The 16967-nt window shown below is 50.6% G+C and overlaps 1 protein-coding gene across 1 annotated transcript in view; it reads right to left on the bottom strand.

The window, feature by feature from the left end:
- Nucleotides 1-403: 403 nt before the first annotated feature.
- The window catches only part of XNDC1N (XRCC1 N-terminal domain containing 1, N-terminal like), a 36588-nt gene continuing 20024 nt past the window's right edge, over nucleotides 404-16967 (bottom strand). Inside the window, 11 exon segments of the mRNA XM_069469300.1 lie at nucleotides 404-789; nucleotides 1904-2033; nucleotides 2802-2880; nucleotides 3009-3136; nucleotides 3677-3869; nucleotides 7526-7618; nucleotides 8815-8977; nucleotides 9072-9272; nucleotides 12021-12195; nucleotides 13579-13743; nucleotides 14679-14885. Coding sequence (XP_069325401.1) covers nucleotides 404-789; nucleotides 1904-2033; nucleotides 2802-2880; nucleotides 3009-3136; nucleotides 3677-3869; nucleotides 7526-7618; nucleotides 8815-8977; nucleotides 9072-9272; nucleotides 12021-12195; nucleotides 13579-13743; nucleotides 14679-14885 — 1920 coding nt within the window.

The following is a 16967-nucleotide window of genomic DNA, read 5'->3' as shown; positions in this document are numbered from 1 at the left end:
AGATGAGGAATTTAAAGCCAAGGAAGGAAGCAACTTGCTCAAGGTCAGAGAGTCAGTATTGAACCCAGGCCTCATGCATCCCAGGCCTCCTGCCTCCTGGTCCAGAACTCTTTCCACTAAAGATTTGGGGAAGCCAAAAGTAGAATCCTCAGCCCAAGACACTTGGGACCCCAGAGCAAGCCATTTCTATTTGTCTTGCTCCCACAGGGTCTATTTTAGGAGAAAGAGGGGGAAGAACTAAAAACATCAAGACACAGGGATTCTCACACGCTCCGGAGGCATCTCACATCCAGGACAGAAACTTTATTGAGGCAAGAAAGCAGCATAGATTGCTACTAAGTGACCCCCAGCCTCACCCATCTAGGCTGCTACACTCAGCAACAGAGGGGGCCCTTCTACTGCATCAGGACCCCCCGTTGGTCCCCAAATCCTCCTCCCGGGGCAGATCCCTGTCCCCCTGTGCTTCCTGTTCCCTATGCACGAGCACATGAGCTGGGGAGGAGGGGCCAGACTGCCCAGAAGCTGGAGCCCCTCCAGTGTCCTGTAGCCCAGTTTCTGAAGATACCTGGGTCCCCACAATCCCTGGCACTGTCAGCTCTGGGGTCTCAGGGATGGGGGGGGCCAGGTTCTGGAAGCTGTTGCGTACTCGGGTGATGTAGCGACTGAGGATGCTGGCACCGTCGGGAGGCCGGGGTGTCCCTCCCTCCGCCAGAGTCTGCCGCATGCCGGCCACCTCACTTTGCAGTCGAGATACGGTCTTGGTCAGCTCTGTCAGTCTGTTGCCCAGGTCTGGAGGAGGTGGAGTATGGAGGGGTCTTTCAGAAGATGAGCTTGCCCTGTCCTTCTTCTACCCTGAACAGAACCCCAGAGGATGCCCTGTCTGGGGTTCTTGAGGAAGAAGAACTAGAAGAAATGAGGGACTGGCTGATGGGCTGGGGGTCAGGTGGGTCGGAGGAATCTGGGGCAGATGAAGCTGAGTTGGGAGGGGGTTTAGGAGATATAAAGAAGGAAAGTCTTCAGGGCCAGAAAAGGGATCAGGAGTCATAGGGAAAGTTTTTAAGTCATTAGGAGATTCATCCATCTGCCCTTGTCAACCCTCTGCCCCCGATCTACACCCGGCCACCTCATACCCATCCTTCAAGGCCCAGGTCAAATTCCATCTCTCTCCCTCCAACTTCTGCTACTCTATCCTTCTCCCTTTCCATGATCCTCACAGAATGATAGGTTCTTTTCCTCCTTCAGGCTCCCCCTGCAATTTGTGTCTCTCTTAGCTAAGCACTTTCATTTTTTATTTTCTTATTTTTATTTTTAGAGACAGGGTCTCTCTCTGTTACCCAGGCTGGGGTACAATGGCACGATCAAAGCTCACTGCAGCCTTGAACTCCTGGGCTCAAGCAATCCTCACTCCTCAGCCCCTGAAAGTGCTGGGATTACAGACACGAACCACCACGCCAGCCAGGCACTTTCTGCCTACCATGATGGTTTCTCTTCCTCAGCAGACTGAAGGCTCACTACGTGTCCCTGATCTACACAACGTCCCCTCCCTCCAGACAGGGCCTGGAACAAAGGAGGCCACAGCACTGAACGTTGGTGGAATGAGTGAATGAGTAAGTGAACACGTGAATGAATGAATAATGAATTGAGTGAGTGAGTGAGAGAATAAGTGAACACAAGAATGAAGGCAGGAATGAGCGATTAAATGAAACGAGTGGAACAAATGCCTGAATGGGTCAGAGGGCGACTGAGTGCAAGGGGCCACATAGTGCAGGTTGTCCTTCTAAGGGCAGAGTGGGATGGGGCCACATAAATGCAGGGTGAATGAGGGTGTGAGTCTGGGTGTGGGACATTTATCCCAGCTGAGCAAGGAACAGGAATGGGGAAGACTTGGAGGCGGGCAACTAACCTTTCCTACGCGTCTCCTCGAACTCGCGCCGGGCAGTCTCTATGTAGCGCTGTACCAGAGCCTTGATGACACGAAGGCGGTAGGAGCCACGCTCTCCCTCCCCAGGCCCTGCCCCTGCCCCGGGATTGGCCTGGAATGGGAAGACAGGGGGGTGGGAGAGATTCTCCACCCCCAGCCTTCCTACAGTCATTGTCCCCACCCCCACCTGCCAGGCAATAAAGGCCCAGGGCAAAGTCTGAGAAGACTGTTGTGTCCCTGAAGGCCACCGGCCTAGACCCTGGTCTGCCCCCATCACAGTGCAGTCCAGAAGGCAGAAGGACAGCTGGGGAAGGGCCGCCTGTGGACCCGGGTGGGGTGAGGGCTGGGAGATGGAGAGTGGGGAGAACCCCCCACAAATCTGGCAGTGGCGCTGGTCTGAATTAGGCAGGGGCTCTCACGCCAAGCCAGAGTGGGTTGGGGAGCAGATATGAAGGGCTCAGAGAGCTCCTGGATGCCCCGCCTCCTCTCTCAGGCCACTGTCGCCTCTAATTTCCCAGTCTGTGGGACTTTACCCTTGGCTTCTTAACATGTTTTTTTTGTTTGTTTGTTTGTTTTAATATTCAATCATGTCTTAGTCCAGTTTAGGGCAAAAAGTTCTGTCCAGAGCTTAGCAGATATTTGCAGCTTGGGAGGAGTGTGGCAAGGACTTCTGTTTAAGCTGTGTGACGCAGGGTTGGAAATTTAGGAAACGACCAGAGGGAGGGGAAGCCACAGAGAGAGTGGGAATTGGAAACAGGCTCCTGGGGAACATACCTGGAGAGACAGAAAGGCCGGGGCGTGCACACAAATGCACGGTAGAGACAGTGCGCTTGCAGGCCTGCCGTGAGCGAGACCAACAACGCGCAGATGAAGTACTCACAAAGGTGGGGATCGGGGGATAGTCTGGCCTCTTGGTTCTGCAGCAGGAGCAGCAACAGCAAATGAACTGGCAAATCCTCCTGAGAGAGTTGGATGGTGGGAAGAGGTAGGTTAGAGGACGGGGCCTAAGGAAATGGGGGCAGCAGCTGGGTGGTGTGCGTGGGCTGGGTGCTTGTGGGGCCGGGAGTAGGAGCTCTGAGGTCGTCACCTGAGAAGGTAGAAGACAGCCTTGGGAGAGGGCAGGATGTTGAAGGGCACAGGCAGGGTCAGGCCCTCCCGGAAGTAGGACAAGTAGAGCTTGGAGCGAGCAAACTTCCACTCCACGTCGGCGTCATCCTGGGGGCCAGGAGGTGGGGGCTGTGCAAGGGCCGCCTTGGCACCTGGCCCTCCCGCCCACTCACCTGCCTCTGCTCCCCAGTCCTCACATCGCTTATTCTCCAGCGCCAACCTCTTCCTTCTCCCCCTGCTTATCTCCATCCTTGTCTGTCACCCACATCTCCCTGCGTGCCGCCTCTCCTCCTCCCCTACCCTCCTTACCTGTCATCTTCTGACATCCAGTTCCTGCCCAGGCTGTTCTCCCGCCATCCACTCCCATCGTCTCCCTTCCCTCTCCCTCTCCTGCTCCCGCCTGCTTTTCTACAGCGCACTTCTCCCCCACCCCTACAGTGGGAAGAGCACTAGACTTGGTGTCTGGAGGAACTATTAATAATAGCATTACTAAGACCCTCATTTTACAGAGGAAAACTTGCCCAAAGCTACAAAATGAGACAGTAGTGGAGGCAGAGAAGGAACCCAAGTGTCTTGGCTCCTGGCACCCGCTTCTTCTCCATCCCTTTCTCCCTTCTCCCTGTGCTAAGCTGGCCTCAGTCCACATACCTCAATCTTCTGGAAGGAGTTGGTGATCATGGCAATGAGCATGTTGAGCAGCACAATAACCATGACGATGGTAAAGATGCCATAGAGGGCCCGGCCCACAAATTCAGGCACCAGAAACTGAGGCATGTCTACCACACTGTGCTCCTCCATGCCAAACATGGTCCAGAACAGAAACTGGAATGTCTCGTTGAAACTGGCATGCCGGCCAAGTAAAGAACAGGAAATGAGGGGTGAGAGAGGAGCCCGAGCTCTGCCCAGACGTTCCTCCTCACCCTCCAGGACCCAGCCAAGGGCCTTCTGCTTCCATGAAGCCCTTTGGACCCTCCCAGCCCATACAGACACTTGCCACTTCTGAGCTCCCAATTTTATTCTTTCAGTCAACCAATATTAACATTTACTGAGCACATAGTAGTGTCATAGGTGCTAAGGATATGTCAGTGACAAGATGAGCACAGTCCCTGTCTTCAAGGACCTTATATTCTGGGGAGGGGGAGGGGTGAGATGGACACTGTTGTACCAACGCTTCACCACTGTGGACACTGCTTTGCCAACATTTGAATACTCGCTGTGCAGAGCAGCATAGGATGTTACGACCTCGTCTGGGGTTGGGGAAAGCCTCTTTGAGAAGCATTCAAGCTGAGCTCTGAAGGATGGTGGGAATCAACACGTGACAGGGCAGGAAGTGTAGAAATGAGTGTTCCCCAAGGGGGTGTGGAGCATGGTGGCATTTGAGAAACTGAGAGTAGGCCAGCATGGCTGGTCTCAGAGGGCAAAGGAGAGAGAGAGGCTTGTGAGAGGTGTGAACCAGACCATGCAGGACCTTGTATCAATATAAAAACAAAGGTCCTTACCATGGCCTGTGGGCAAGAGGAAGCTATGAAGCCTTCTAAGCAGAGGGGTGATGCCTGTTTACATTTGAAAAGATCATGTTGGCCTGGTGTGGTGACTCAGGCCTATAATCCTAGCACTTTCGGAGGCCAAGGTGGGAGGATCACTTCAGGCCATGAGTTCAAGAACAACATGAGCAAAAGTGAGACCTTGTCTCTACAAAAAATAGAAAATTTAGCTGGGTGTAGTGGCACACACCTATAGTCCCAGCTACTCAGGAGGCTGAGGTGGGAGGATCGCTTGAGCCCAGGCATTGGAGGTTACAGTGAGCTATGATGACACCACTGCACCCAAGACAGGGCAACAGAGTGAGACCTTGTCTCAAAAAAAAAAAAAAAAAAAAAAAAAAAAAAAAAATAAATCATGTTGTCTGCTGTGAGCAGAATGGAAGGGAAGCAGGTGAGAGAGTGGAGGCATGGAGACCACTTAAGAAACTATTGCATGGCGGGGTGAGAGAGGATGGTGGTTTGGAGCACACTGGTAGCAACTCCTGTGCTACCTCTTCCAGGAAGCCCTTCCTGAACTCCCTTCCCTACCCCCAGCGAATGTGTGTGTCAGTTTCTCATGGACCTGATCACATTTTCTTTCCTGTTGTATTTATTTGTGAATCTGTCTTATTCCTTCCATCTCAGCGCCGGTTCACGCATAGATTCCCGCAACCCTACACCGGTCCCTGGTCTCAGTTCTTCTCTTGTTATTCTGTCCCCCACACTGCATGCAAGGTGTTCTTTCTAAATGCTGATCTGACCTCATCTGTTGTACCTCTGCTTGTCAACCTTTAAATGCTCCTAACTAACCTCAGTCCAGATGTCTACCATACAACCTACCTAGGAATTTTAGCACAAATAGTTTTGACTTAATTAGCTGTTACCCATGAGTGAACAGCCTGGGAGGGCTCAGCCTTCCCTTGCCACTGTGGAGTGATGCCACCAGCACCCATAAAGCAGGCTAGAATGAGTAGTTACTGTCCCTGGCACTAAGATTCACGGTGAGCTTACGCAGTTCCTTAATGCTGATAGTCTGAAGCCAGTCTGTGAACAAGAATTCTTCGTAAGAACCACGAGGAAGCCCAGACCAACATCCACAGGCTCAAGTGTGGATCCTTTAGTGTCATCAGTAAAACTGTCATGCAGTTGAACTCATGAAGAATTTTTGATGGGTCAACTGCTTGGGAGGCCACCTGGGGCACCCTGGCCTGCTGGAAAAAACCAAGCTTCTCAGCACGACCTTTGTTAGCTCCATGACCTGGCCCCAACTACCCTCTCTCACCTCCTCTCATAGAATTCTCTCCATGTGCCAACCATGGAAGACATCTTGCTATTCTCCAAACATACCTCCCTGCATTGGTACATGCCCCCTTTCTGCCCAGAATGCCCTGCACCTTCCCTGAAGTCCATACCCTTCCAGGTGGAGTCCAGATTCTCCCTTCCCTGTGAAGCCTTCCCTGATAATCCAAGACAGGAAGGGGCTTCCTCTACTGGGCACCTTCGACATAAACCCTCCTTTGTCCTAGCACTCATTATCCCAAATTGAGCTTATTTGTGCACATGGCTGTCTTCTCCCTGAGAATGGGTCTGGTTCATTTCTCCTGTCTGTGCTTCCAGTGCCAGGGACAGGACCTACTAAAAGAAGATGTCAGTAAACGGATATGAACTCAATGACGGCAAAAAATCTACAATGACTGAATGACTAAGAAAGTGGGTGAATTTTTAAAGTGAGTGAATGAATCAATAAACAATGAATGAGTGAATAAACAAATACAAGAATTATTGGCCATATTTAGGAAGAGCTGAGCACCAAATAGAATAATGACTATAATGGATTATTATATTTTAAAATATCTTTTTGAGTCCATAGTGATATTTGAAAAAGAAGGTAGGTGAAAGCACTTATGTATAGAAGCTAATAAGTAATAGAAGAAATGCAGAAGTAGAAAATCACCATCTTGAAACCACCACTGTAATAACTGATTCAGGCAAAAATCACCTATGGATGCTGAAGCCACTTGGTAAAGGGTTGCAAGGGAGCAGTTTAGTCACAGAGTCTGAACATCTCTCCCTGTTACTAAATGGGCTTCCCTAGTACCTTTTCAGTGGGGAGGTCTGTCTGTCCAGTGGGCCAAGCTGACATCATGTGCGTCCTGATGTGATGCAGTGGAAAGTACACATAATCGACTAGGTTGTGTTCTTGCCAAGAGTGCTTCACTTGAAATCTAATCATGACGCAACAGATAAATCGCAACTGTGGAATGTAACTTAATCTACATTCTTCAAAAAAGTTCATTTGCCATGCAAGGCAAAGAAAGGTAGAAGGGGTGTTCTAGATTTAAAAAAATACTGAAGAGATATGACAAAAAAATATAATGCAAAATACTAGATTGGATATCAGATTTTAAAAACTAGAAAGACTTTTTTTGGGGGGGCAATTGGGGAAATTTGAATAAGGACTGTATAGTAAAATATTACAGTATCAATGTTAAATTTTTTGAGTGTGATAAGGCTTTTATAGTTATGTTCTTAGGAGACATCCTGAACTATTTATGGGTGAAGTGTTGTGATATTTGCAACTTGCCCCTTTTTTTTTGCCTCCAAGGATAAGCATCAAAGTAACTTATTTTAAATGTTTCACAGGGAAAAAATGTTTCACAGAGCAATAGATCAAGCAAATGTGGCAAAATGTTAACAACTGGTGAAGCTAGGTGAAGGGCATATGAGCGTCCACTGTACTTTTCTTTTAACTTTTTCATAGGATTGACATTTTACAGAATAAAAAGTTTGGGGAGAAAATAAGTGAATAAATGAATGTGTAAATGAACAGATGAGTGAATGACAGAACAAATCAATAAGGAGTGAGCACACAGGAGAATTAATCGAGTGAATAAATGAAGGAAGAGATCACTGTGGCTCCAAGCTGCAAGGTCCCAGCCTCCCCACCTGCCCGTCTGCCTCCACCCCAGCATACTTGCCCAGCCGCTCTGTCTCCTGGTAGGGCACATAGATGTTGTTGAGGCCACAGAGGAAGGCGGTCAGGATGATCATGAGGATGAACATGAACCTGGCGAGGGTGGGATGTGGAAGGGTCAGAGCAGCTCTCCACCCTGGGAGAAGTCAGGCTTTGGAAAGAAGGACGGGGGTGATGGCCTCCCTGGTTCTACTCGACCAGTATTCAATTTGGTTATAATTAAGAATAGAGAAATCAGGGAGTGGGATATAAGAAGAGATTTAAAGTAGTGCCAAGCAGATGCTCTCCTTTAAGAATACGGGTACTGAGTCCAGGAGGTCAAAGCTGAGGCTGGACCAGTCTACAGGGAAGAATTGAGATACTGAGATCATACAGGGATGGCTGGAGTCAGAGAGTCCCATGGGACAGGAGTTACCACCAGAAGAGTTAAAGCCACATGTGAGAATGAGTCGGCCTGCGGCAGGGAGGGCTAGAAGAATCCTGGGGTGGGGTGGGAGGTTCTCCCTCAAGCTAAACTGGGCTGAAGCTATTAAGAAACATAACTAGGGCTTTTCCCACCAAGGGCACCCACTCTAGTCCTGCCTCAGGCAGGGAATTCCCAGGGGAGCAGGCTCTGATTGGGGTGAGAGCCAGGTTTGGCTGTACATGATTAGGTGATCAGCACCAAGAAGACCCGATAATGGTTTTGTTTTGTTTTTTGTTTTGTTTTTTTAGTTGCCTGGCTAATTTTTTCTATTTTTAGTAGAGACAGTAGCTCTTGGTCAGGCCAGTCTTGAACTCCTGAGCTCAAGTGATCCTCCCGCCTCAGCCTCCAAGAGTGCTAGGATTACAGGTGTGAGCCACCGCGCCCGGCCAACCAAATAATGTTGTATATAGAGCAGTTGTAGAGTGGGAAGGATCCAAAGGGACCCCCGGGTCCAATGCCTTGGCTTTCCTTAGAGATGAGAAAACCGAGGCCCAGAGAGGGATCACGGAGACGGCAACAGAACTGGGACTGGAACTCTCAACCAAGGGCTCGTTCTGCTATCAGTGGTTTGTAATCTTTTCTTGGGTCATGGGCCTCTTTGAGAATTAGGTGAAAGTTGTAGACCCGCTCTGCAGAGAAATGTACGTTTACATTTACACTCCAACTTTTGCCTGCAGTTTCAGGGGTTCAGAGGTCCCTGGAGCCTGTGCCTCTGGAGGAATGCGGGTCAAGAGCCCCTGTGTTACAGCAGCGCTGGGGGGTTTCAGGAGGCTGAGTGGAGTCTACCCGGGAGGAGCGTGCTCTGAGCAGGGACAGTACGCACCGCATCATGTCGTCGATCATCTTGCCAATGGAAATCTGCAGAGTGCCCAGCGACTCGTGGGCCGGCAGAATGTAGGCCAGGCGGGTGAAGCTGAGCATGCTGGTGACAGCGAAGAGCACCTCCGCCAAGAACTGGGGATCCTCGGTGCGCCACTCACTTCGCTCTGTGCAGGGTGGAATGGGGGCTGCGGCTGACAGCCCAGAGCCAAGAAAGAAGAGAAACTGGGAGGTTCAAGGCCAAGTCAGGGGGACACTCACCAGCTGTGGTGAAATAGTGGCAGGCAGCCCCACTGGAGGCAACCCGGCAGTGCATGTGGGCAAGCCCAGCCAGGAGGAGGCGCAATGCGAAGGCCGCCAGGTACAGGGACAGGATGACCACATCCAGGAAGTTCCACCAGTCCAGGAGGTAACTGCGCAGGCCCTCAATCCACACTTCCTTGCACTCAAACCACAGGAAGCCTGAAGGGGGATGGCAGGGGGCCAGGACAGGGTGAGGTGGAACTGTCCTCCCCCATCTACATCAGAGCTAGCTTGTGGCGCAGGGCGGATCCTAGGAATGAGGGTGGGGAGCTAAAACATCACAGGGGTGAAGTCAATGAAACATAAACATTCAATCACTTCGGGCCGAAGTGATCTTATGTAAATATGAACAAGACGCTTTGCTGAAGCAGACTTATTTCTGGTGTGATCTGTATCAATGGTCACAGCTGACACTCAGAAACCAAGTAACGCTGGGAGAGGCTATTTTCTGGGGAGGGGATGATTTAAATCAGTTTTTCCCTGCCTTCCACCAAATAAATATTGGACAAGTATTTAATGAAAATTGATTTGAAGGGGCTCCAAATGATCAGCCTGGTCAGGGTGCCCATGTGTCAGTGAGGCCCAGCACCAGACCTGAGGATGGGGGCCTTGGGAGCTGGACCCCATTAGCCAGCTGGTCCTGCCACATTGTACCCCTTTCCATTCCCGGGATACAGTTGTGTGCTTTTTCACTCACTGTCCATCCTCTCTGCCCAGAGTGCCCTTCCACGGCCCCCTCACCTTTGTGGCCCAGGTCACATATTACCTCCTCCATGAAGCTTTCCCTAACCAGGTGGAGTGAGTTACTCCCTGTTCTGTGTTCTCACGGTTCTCTGTTCCTATCTCTGTGACGCCATCACTACGGGTGCCGTGGGCTACCTCTCCATGGGTCTGTCTCCACCCTACCTGCCCCTGAACCTGGAGTCCCTCTAGGGTTGGGACCATGACCAATTAATCTCTTTGTCCCCAGTGCCCAGAACAAATTAAACAAATATTTATTAAGCTCCTCCCATGTGCTGGTGAGATCCTGTGGTGAACAAGACATAGTCCCTGCCCTCCCAGGGTTTATAATCTAGTGAAGGACCCAGGCAAGTAACCAAGTAGGTACGATACAATGTGGTCAATGCTACGATTGAACAGCAGGGGAACAGGGGGACTGTTATGAGGGTGTTTAGGAAAGGATCCTCACTTTGCTTTGGGGGCCAGGAAGGCTTCTCGAAGAAAGTGGTGTGTGGTGTTTAAGCTGAGACCTGAAGGAAGGGTAGGAGCCAGCCAGGGGAAGGGGCAATGTGGAAAGGGGCAGTGTGGGAAGGGGTGAGTGCTCTAGGAAAAGTGAATGAGTAGGCCGCGGCGTGGTGGTGTGTGCCTGTAGTCCCAGCTGCTCAGGAGGTAGAGGTGGGAAGATCCCTTGAGCCCAGTTCAAGACTAGCCTGGGCAGCAAAGCATGATTCTGTCTCCAAAAAAAAACACACACACAAATGTGCAAAGGCCTGGAGCCTGGAGACAAGGGTGAATATAATATGGTCAGGAACCCAAATCAGTGCTGTGCGGCAGGAAAGTACCTTGTGAGGGTGGGGTGCATGCTCAGTAAGTGTGTGTCGAATGGATGGCTGGAACCATATTTAACTTATCCATATATTCTCAGGGTTTTGCTCACAATAGAGCATCAGCAAACATTTATTGCATGAATAAATTAGTTTTGTGTCATGTGTTTATAGGACTTTTCTTCCCCCACAGGCAGGAACTGTATTGGTTTCGTCTCAACTCAGCACAGGTCAATAAACGTTGAGTAAATAATAGGATGAGACACTTTCCCTCTCGGGCTGCTCTTGTTTTCTTTCCCTAAAGTTTCTGGGCCCAGTTTCCTTTCTGACCTCACTGACGAGCTTGGTACAGGGTGGAGTAGTGGACTTGGTAGACAGGTGGAGTTTGCTAACTAAGCCAGAGCTAAATGAGGGAGGACAGCCAAGGAAAGGGCCACCAGTCCAGCCTACTGAGTTGACCAGCCAGACGCTGGGTGGATTCTTGTCAACTGTATTTGCTGAATTGTTTGAGAATACTTGATTCTGCTATAGAAGAAAAGAAAAGCAATGGAATGGATGAAACTTATGCATTATGTGTAAATAAGTTAGTTACCTGGGTGATATGTTGAACAAATAAAGTAAATAGAGCATATGTGTGTGACATACATAGGAAGGAATGGATAGACACTAAATAGTCATGATATATGAGGCATGTAAATAAGCATGAGGCATATGAGGCCGTCAGTATTCATCAGATCTTAAATCTGCTACCTACTGGTGACACTACCAGTAGGCACTCTACCCAGAGAATGCACATAAAATCCATAGTTGCTCATCATGATAGTTGGTAAGCTACAGCTGTGGCCAGACATACTTGCCATTGTGTTTCCTTCATAAATCAAGTCTTGGGCCCAGGCCCAGGCACCTTCTTTCTGTTGTACCTGCTACTCATACCTCAACTCTGGTCCTCTTAACAGCACCATCATAATGATACCATTTAGGGATTTAACCACACTGTATGATTTGAGCATTTTAATTTGATCTATGAGCCTTTCTGTTCCATGACCTCCAGGATAGCTTGTCTTAATAGTGTGCTTGCAGGCTACCATTACACCACCTGGTACTGTGGACCAGTGTCTTATTTGTGAGATAGGAACCTCCGGAGTGGGTAGGAACTGATGCCAAGGAGGGAGAAGAATGAGGTCCTTGCTCAGGGAGTCTACCACAGGGCGAGGTCCCTGATGGAGGGTCAGGGGGAGGGGCTGGTTGTATGTTCAGAGACATCTACAGAAGCAGGGTCCCTCCCATTGGGGTGCTTATTGTGAAGAACAGTGCTGGGGCCCCTAAGGGAGACTGCCACAAATAAAGGGTCCCACACATTTACCTGTGACCCAAACCATGTGCAGTGAAGTCTCCCAGACACTCTGGCTGCGGCCACGGAAGGTGCTCAGCTGCGTCTCCATGACCAGGGACTCTCCCAGCAGGAAGATGAGGAACCACAGATAGGAGGCTGAGTGCAGCAGGAACTTCAGCACCGGGATCTTGAGCAGGCGGCCCAGCTTTGGGGGAGGGAGGGAGAGCACGGCTCAGTCCTGTGCAGTCTCTCCCTCCCGGGAGCCCATCTGGACTGCTCAGCCCACATTTGACTCCCTTTTCTCAGACTGACTCACTCACTCTGCAGACATTTATTGAGAATGTAGTATACATGAGACTATATATCTATTGTCTCCTTCACCACCATATGAGGTAGGCATTATTGTTCCCATTTCTTTCAGGAACTGAGGATCACAGAAGCAAAGTAACTTTCCCTTGGAGGTCCCTCTTCAAACTTAACCGTATTAAAAAATAAATTCATCATCTTCTATCCCATCTTGCTCCTCCTCCTCCTGTGTCCATATCTCATAAAATGACCCAGTCATGTGGGCCAAGAACCCAGGAGGCATCTCTCCATGCTCTGTCTCTCCTACCCTGTGGCAGTCACCCTAACTCCTACCCACCCCCAAATCTACCTTTCACACCCCAGCTGAAGGAGCTTTCCAAAACACGAAACTATTGGGGGCACTCGCCTCATTAATCCTACAACCGCTTCTGTCTTCACACGGCTCCTAAGGCTCTGTGAGATTGGGCCTCTGCCCACTTCTCTACCACTCATTGTTTAATTCCTTTCAGATTGTCCAGTGCTTTACGTTCTCTCTCCCTAGGACTTCGCACATGCTGTTCCTGCTTCCTGGAACACTCCTCTCCTTATCTCTCGCCTGTTGACAGGAACAGGGCTTGTTCTTCAATACATTCCCAATACCAGACACAAGGCCTGGGTCACAGAGATGAGAGCTTGTGCTGTTGCCCAGGCTGGAGTGCAGTGGCACAATCATAGCTCACTGCAGCCTTGAATTTCTAGGCTTAAGGGATCCTCCCGCCTCAGCCTCCCAAGTAGCTGAGACTACAGATGCTCACCACCACACCTGGCTAATTTTAAAAAAGATGTTTGCAGAAACGGGGTCTCACTGTGTTGCCCAGGGTGGGTTAGAACTCCTGACCTAAAGTGATCTTCCTGCCTCATCCTCCCAAGTCTCTGGGATTTTAGGCATGAGCCACCATGCCCGGCTTCAAGGAAATATTTTAAGGCCTCCCAAATAATTTGTAGGTGGGGTGGGATTCTCTTTAGGAGAGTATAGGGCTGTCAATAGGATTCAGGTTTTGGAGGCAGAGGGACCTCAGTTTAAATCCTGGCACTGCTATTTACTGTGTAGCCTTGACAAAAAGGAGCACTGTGTCTCAGATTCCTCCTGTATAAAATAAGTGTAATGCCTGCCTTCCAGGGCCACCCCAAGTTACTTAAGGGGAACATTCACAAAATTATATTCACAAAGTGCCCAGCCCAGGGCCTGGCATAAAACAAGTGCTCAGTAAGTGACAGTTATCATTAATCTTTTTCTTTGTACCCGGGACTTGGGCGCCAGCCAGTAGCCAAGGCAGAGGAAGGGCATGGTGAGGAAGATGAGGAAGGCAACAAAGAGCTTCCAGATGGTGGTGCTTCCACGCCAGCCGGCCAGGTTCCCGCACCAGATGGAGGACAGAACTTGCTGGCAGATGGGGTGTGCTACAAACTAAGCAGAGAGGGAGCATGAGCAGGGGCGTCACCAGGCTGGGAGGGAAGGGGAACACTGGGTATATAGCCCTTACTTCCCTGCCACTGAGATTGAACCACTCCTCTTTTCTCCCCGTATCAGCTAGCCCAGAAGAAAGGCAGTTCACCTGTCACGTGACCATGGGCAGACACCCCCCCCCCACAACACACACCCCCCAGGCCTTGGTGTATGAAGGAGGAAGCTGAACTCAAAGATTTTCCCAGACTCTCTGGATCCCACATTTTTGAATCTAAGTCAGGCAGTGGTGGGTAGAACTGGGTACCTAAGACCCAGAACCCCCAGGGTTCCCTGCCTTCTTAGAGATGGTCTTGAAGACGAGAGAAGGGGGAAGGTGGGGTTTGCTGTGTTGGGGGCAGGGTCAGGGGGGCCATTATGAAGAAATGCCTGGTGGGCTAGGGTATCTGAGGGTGGACAAGAGTGAGGCGCAAGGGCTGAAGGAGGCTAGAAAGGAAGCTGTCTTTAGCCCAGGTGGGAGAGTGTCCAATGAGACGGGGAATAATTGAACCACTTGATATTTAAGCCCTGAGAGATCTAGTCTAATCTTGCTTTATGGAGTGGGATACTAAAGTCTAACAACAGAAAAAGACTAGACCAAAGTAACTCAGCAGGCCAGAGGCAAAGCTAAGACCCAGACGTCCTGGTCTGAAGGTGGGTTCCTGGTGGGTAACGGGTTTTCCCAGGGTTGGGGAGAGGTTTGGGGCTTAGATAGAAGGTAAGAAGGGAGGGTTGGGGACCCACAGGGCCAAGGGCCTAGACAGAAGGGTGCTCAGAATCAGGGTCTAAGAGGGTTCCGAGGGCAGGAAAGGAGTTGCTTAGGGTTAAGGTGGGAGATACCTGGGGTGGCAGGGCAAGGGATCAGGGCAGGGAGGGGGAGATGGTAGGGCCCAGCTGACCCGCTTCTGGTTGTAGTTGACGGCTAGTCGCAGCCGCGCCAGGTTGGGGATGCCTTCTTCAAAGGCCTGCCCGAGGCCCTCAGCCTCAGTCTCGCTGTCCTCTCCCAGGTCGTTGAGCACCGCAGTGACCTCGCTCTGGTTCCGGCACATGCCCAGCAGCTCAAAGCCATAGTCCTGGCTCAGCGACTCCAGGGCAATGTATTCAGGCTACAGGAAAGCAGGTGCCTGTGTGCCTCCCACCATTAAATCAGGCCATGCCCCCCCAATAATGGGCCTGGCCACCTCTGTCCTGCCCTTGCACCAACACTTCCTACATCTGGTGTCACTGGGCCATTGATTTCTTCCCTCTCTGCCACCTCACCTATCCTTCTTGCTATAATGAGGTACCTCCTATGTCACTTTGCTTATCTGGTGCTATCTCTACCTTTCACTAAGTCACTTCAACCCAGACCCCTCTGTCATCTTCTCCTATCCCTTGCACTTCCCTTTTCTAGTCCCTATTTCCTGTCCCACTTTTACTCCGACTGCTTATGCCTTTCATGTGCTCAATTAATCTTTCTGAGCACCTACCCTATATGAGAAGCTGTGCTGGCAATTTCAGGAGATGCGGAAATGACTAAGGCAGTTCCTGACTCCACTTTGTCAATCCTGTGCTCAGTTCTGCTCGGGGCCCTGACCCCAGAGAATCCAGGCTAGGCTTTCAGGGGCCTAGGTCTGAGTCCCAGCACTGTCCCTCAGGTGGTGTCACATTGGGCAAGGTTCTTTCCCTTTCCAGGCCTGAGCTTCCCTGCTGTGAAGTGGGGTGATAGTTCTGCTATGCCTGCCTCTGGGCAGCTGTGAGAAGGGAGGGAAGGTCCTTTGGAAAGGAGTGCCCTTTCCTGCTGGCTGTGCAGTGGGGGCTCCGGGTGGGGCAGCATGCTCTTTCCCCAGCTCTCGGGGCACAGGCCATTCTCCCTTAGGCCTCTGTTTTGATATCCCTGTTGGTTCCCACCTAATGGTAATCTTGAGGATGGGGACCAAGTCTGGCTTGACACACAGGAGATGCCAGTGGATGAGCGATGGACGAACCGAACTGGTGGTATCCAAGGCCCCTGGCTAGTCCCTGCCTCCAAGCTCCACTTCATGCCTTCTCAGTCCTTCCTGCACAGGGTCTCCCCCGCACTCATCACCACGTATAGTTCTGCTACCTGAGAGCCTTTGCTTGGACTGCAGCCACACCTCAACTACCTCCCTGCTCCTCTTCACTTGTGTTAAACCACCCACTTCTGTAGCTAAACTTAATGCCGCTTCTGCCAAGGAGTCTTCCCTGAACACAACAGCTGTAGCTTTCCTGACCTCTGTTTTCTGAGCTTTGGAAACCCTGTTAGTACCATCCACAGGGGCACTGAATGAGGTGGAGTGTCCTGGGAGTGTCTTGCCGCCCTCTCTCTGCCCTCTCCCTGCTTATGATCACAAGCTTGAGAGCCCCAACATACAGTGGTCTAGGTGGGAACACACAGCAGGTGCTCAGAAGAGACTTACTCTACTGAACATCATCTCCAAGTCTGTCCAGCTGCTTTTCTTTCTTTCTTGTTTTAAGAGACAGGGTCTTGCTCTGTCACCCAGGCTGGAGTGCAGTGGTGCTATTATAGCTCACTGTAACCTCAAGCTCCTGGGTTCATGTGCTCCTCCTGCGTCAGCTTCCTGAGTAGCTGGGACTACAGTTGCACACCACAGTGCCTGGGTAATTTTTAAAATTTTTGGAAAAGACAGTATTTTTTTTTTTTTTTAGACACAGTCTTGCTCTGTTGCCCGGGCTAGAGTGCCGTGGTGTCAAGCTCATAGCAACCTCAAACTTCTGGGCTTAAGCAATCCTTCTGCCTCAGCCTCCCAAGTAGTAGGGGCTACAGGCACGTGCCACCATGCCCGGCTAATTTTCTTGTATATATATACTTTTAACTGTCCAGATCATTTCTTTCTATTTTTAATAGAGACAGGGTCTCGTTCTTGCTCAGGCTGGTCTCGAACTCCTGAGCTCAAATGATCCGCCCACCTCGGCCTCCCAGAGTGCTAGGATTACAGGCGTGAGCCACTGCGCCTGGCCTGGAAAAGACAGTCTTGCTATGTTGCTCAGGCTGGTCTTGAACTCAAGCAATCCTCCCACCTTGGCCTCCCAAAGTGCTGAGATTACAGGTATGAGCCACCACACCTGCCCAGCTTTTCTGTTTATCTATGTTCTTTCTCCTCCCTCAGACAGACCCAGGGCTCACCTAGGGTGGGGTTGTGCCCTCCTCATAAGACCAGGTGCCT

This window comes from Eulemur rufifrons, chromosome 6 (assembly GCF_041146395.1).
Source record: "Eulemur rufifrons isolate Redbay chromosome 6, OSU_ERuf_1, whole genome shotgun sequence".
Taxonomy (NCBI): domain Eukaryota; kingdom Metazoa; phylum Chordata; class Mammalia; order Primates; family Lemuridae; genus Eulemur; species Eulemur rufifrons.
The sequence above is the reverse complement of the archived record's forward strand: the minus strand, read 5'-3'. Positions and strand labels throughout refer to the sequence as shown.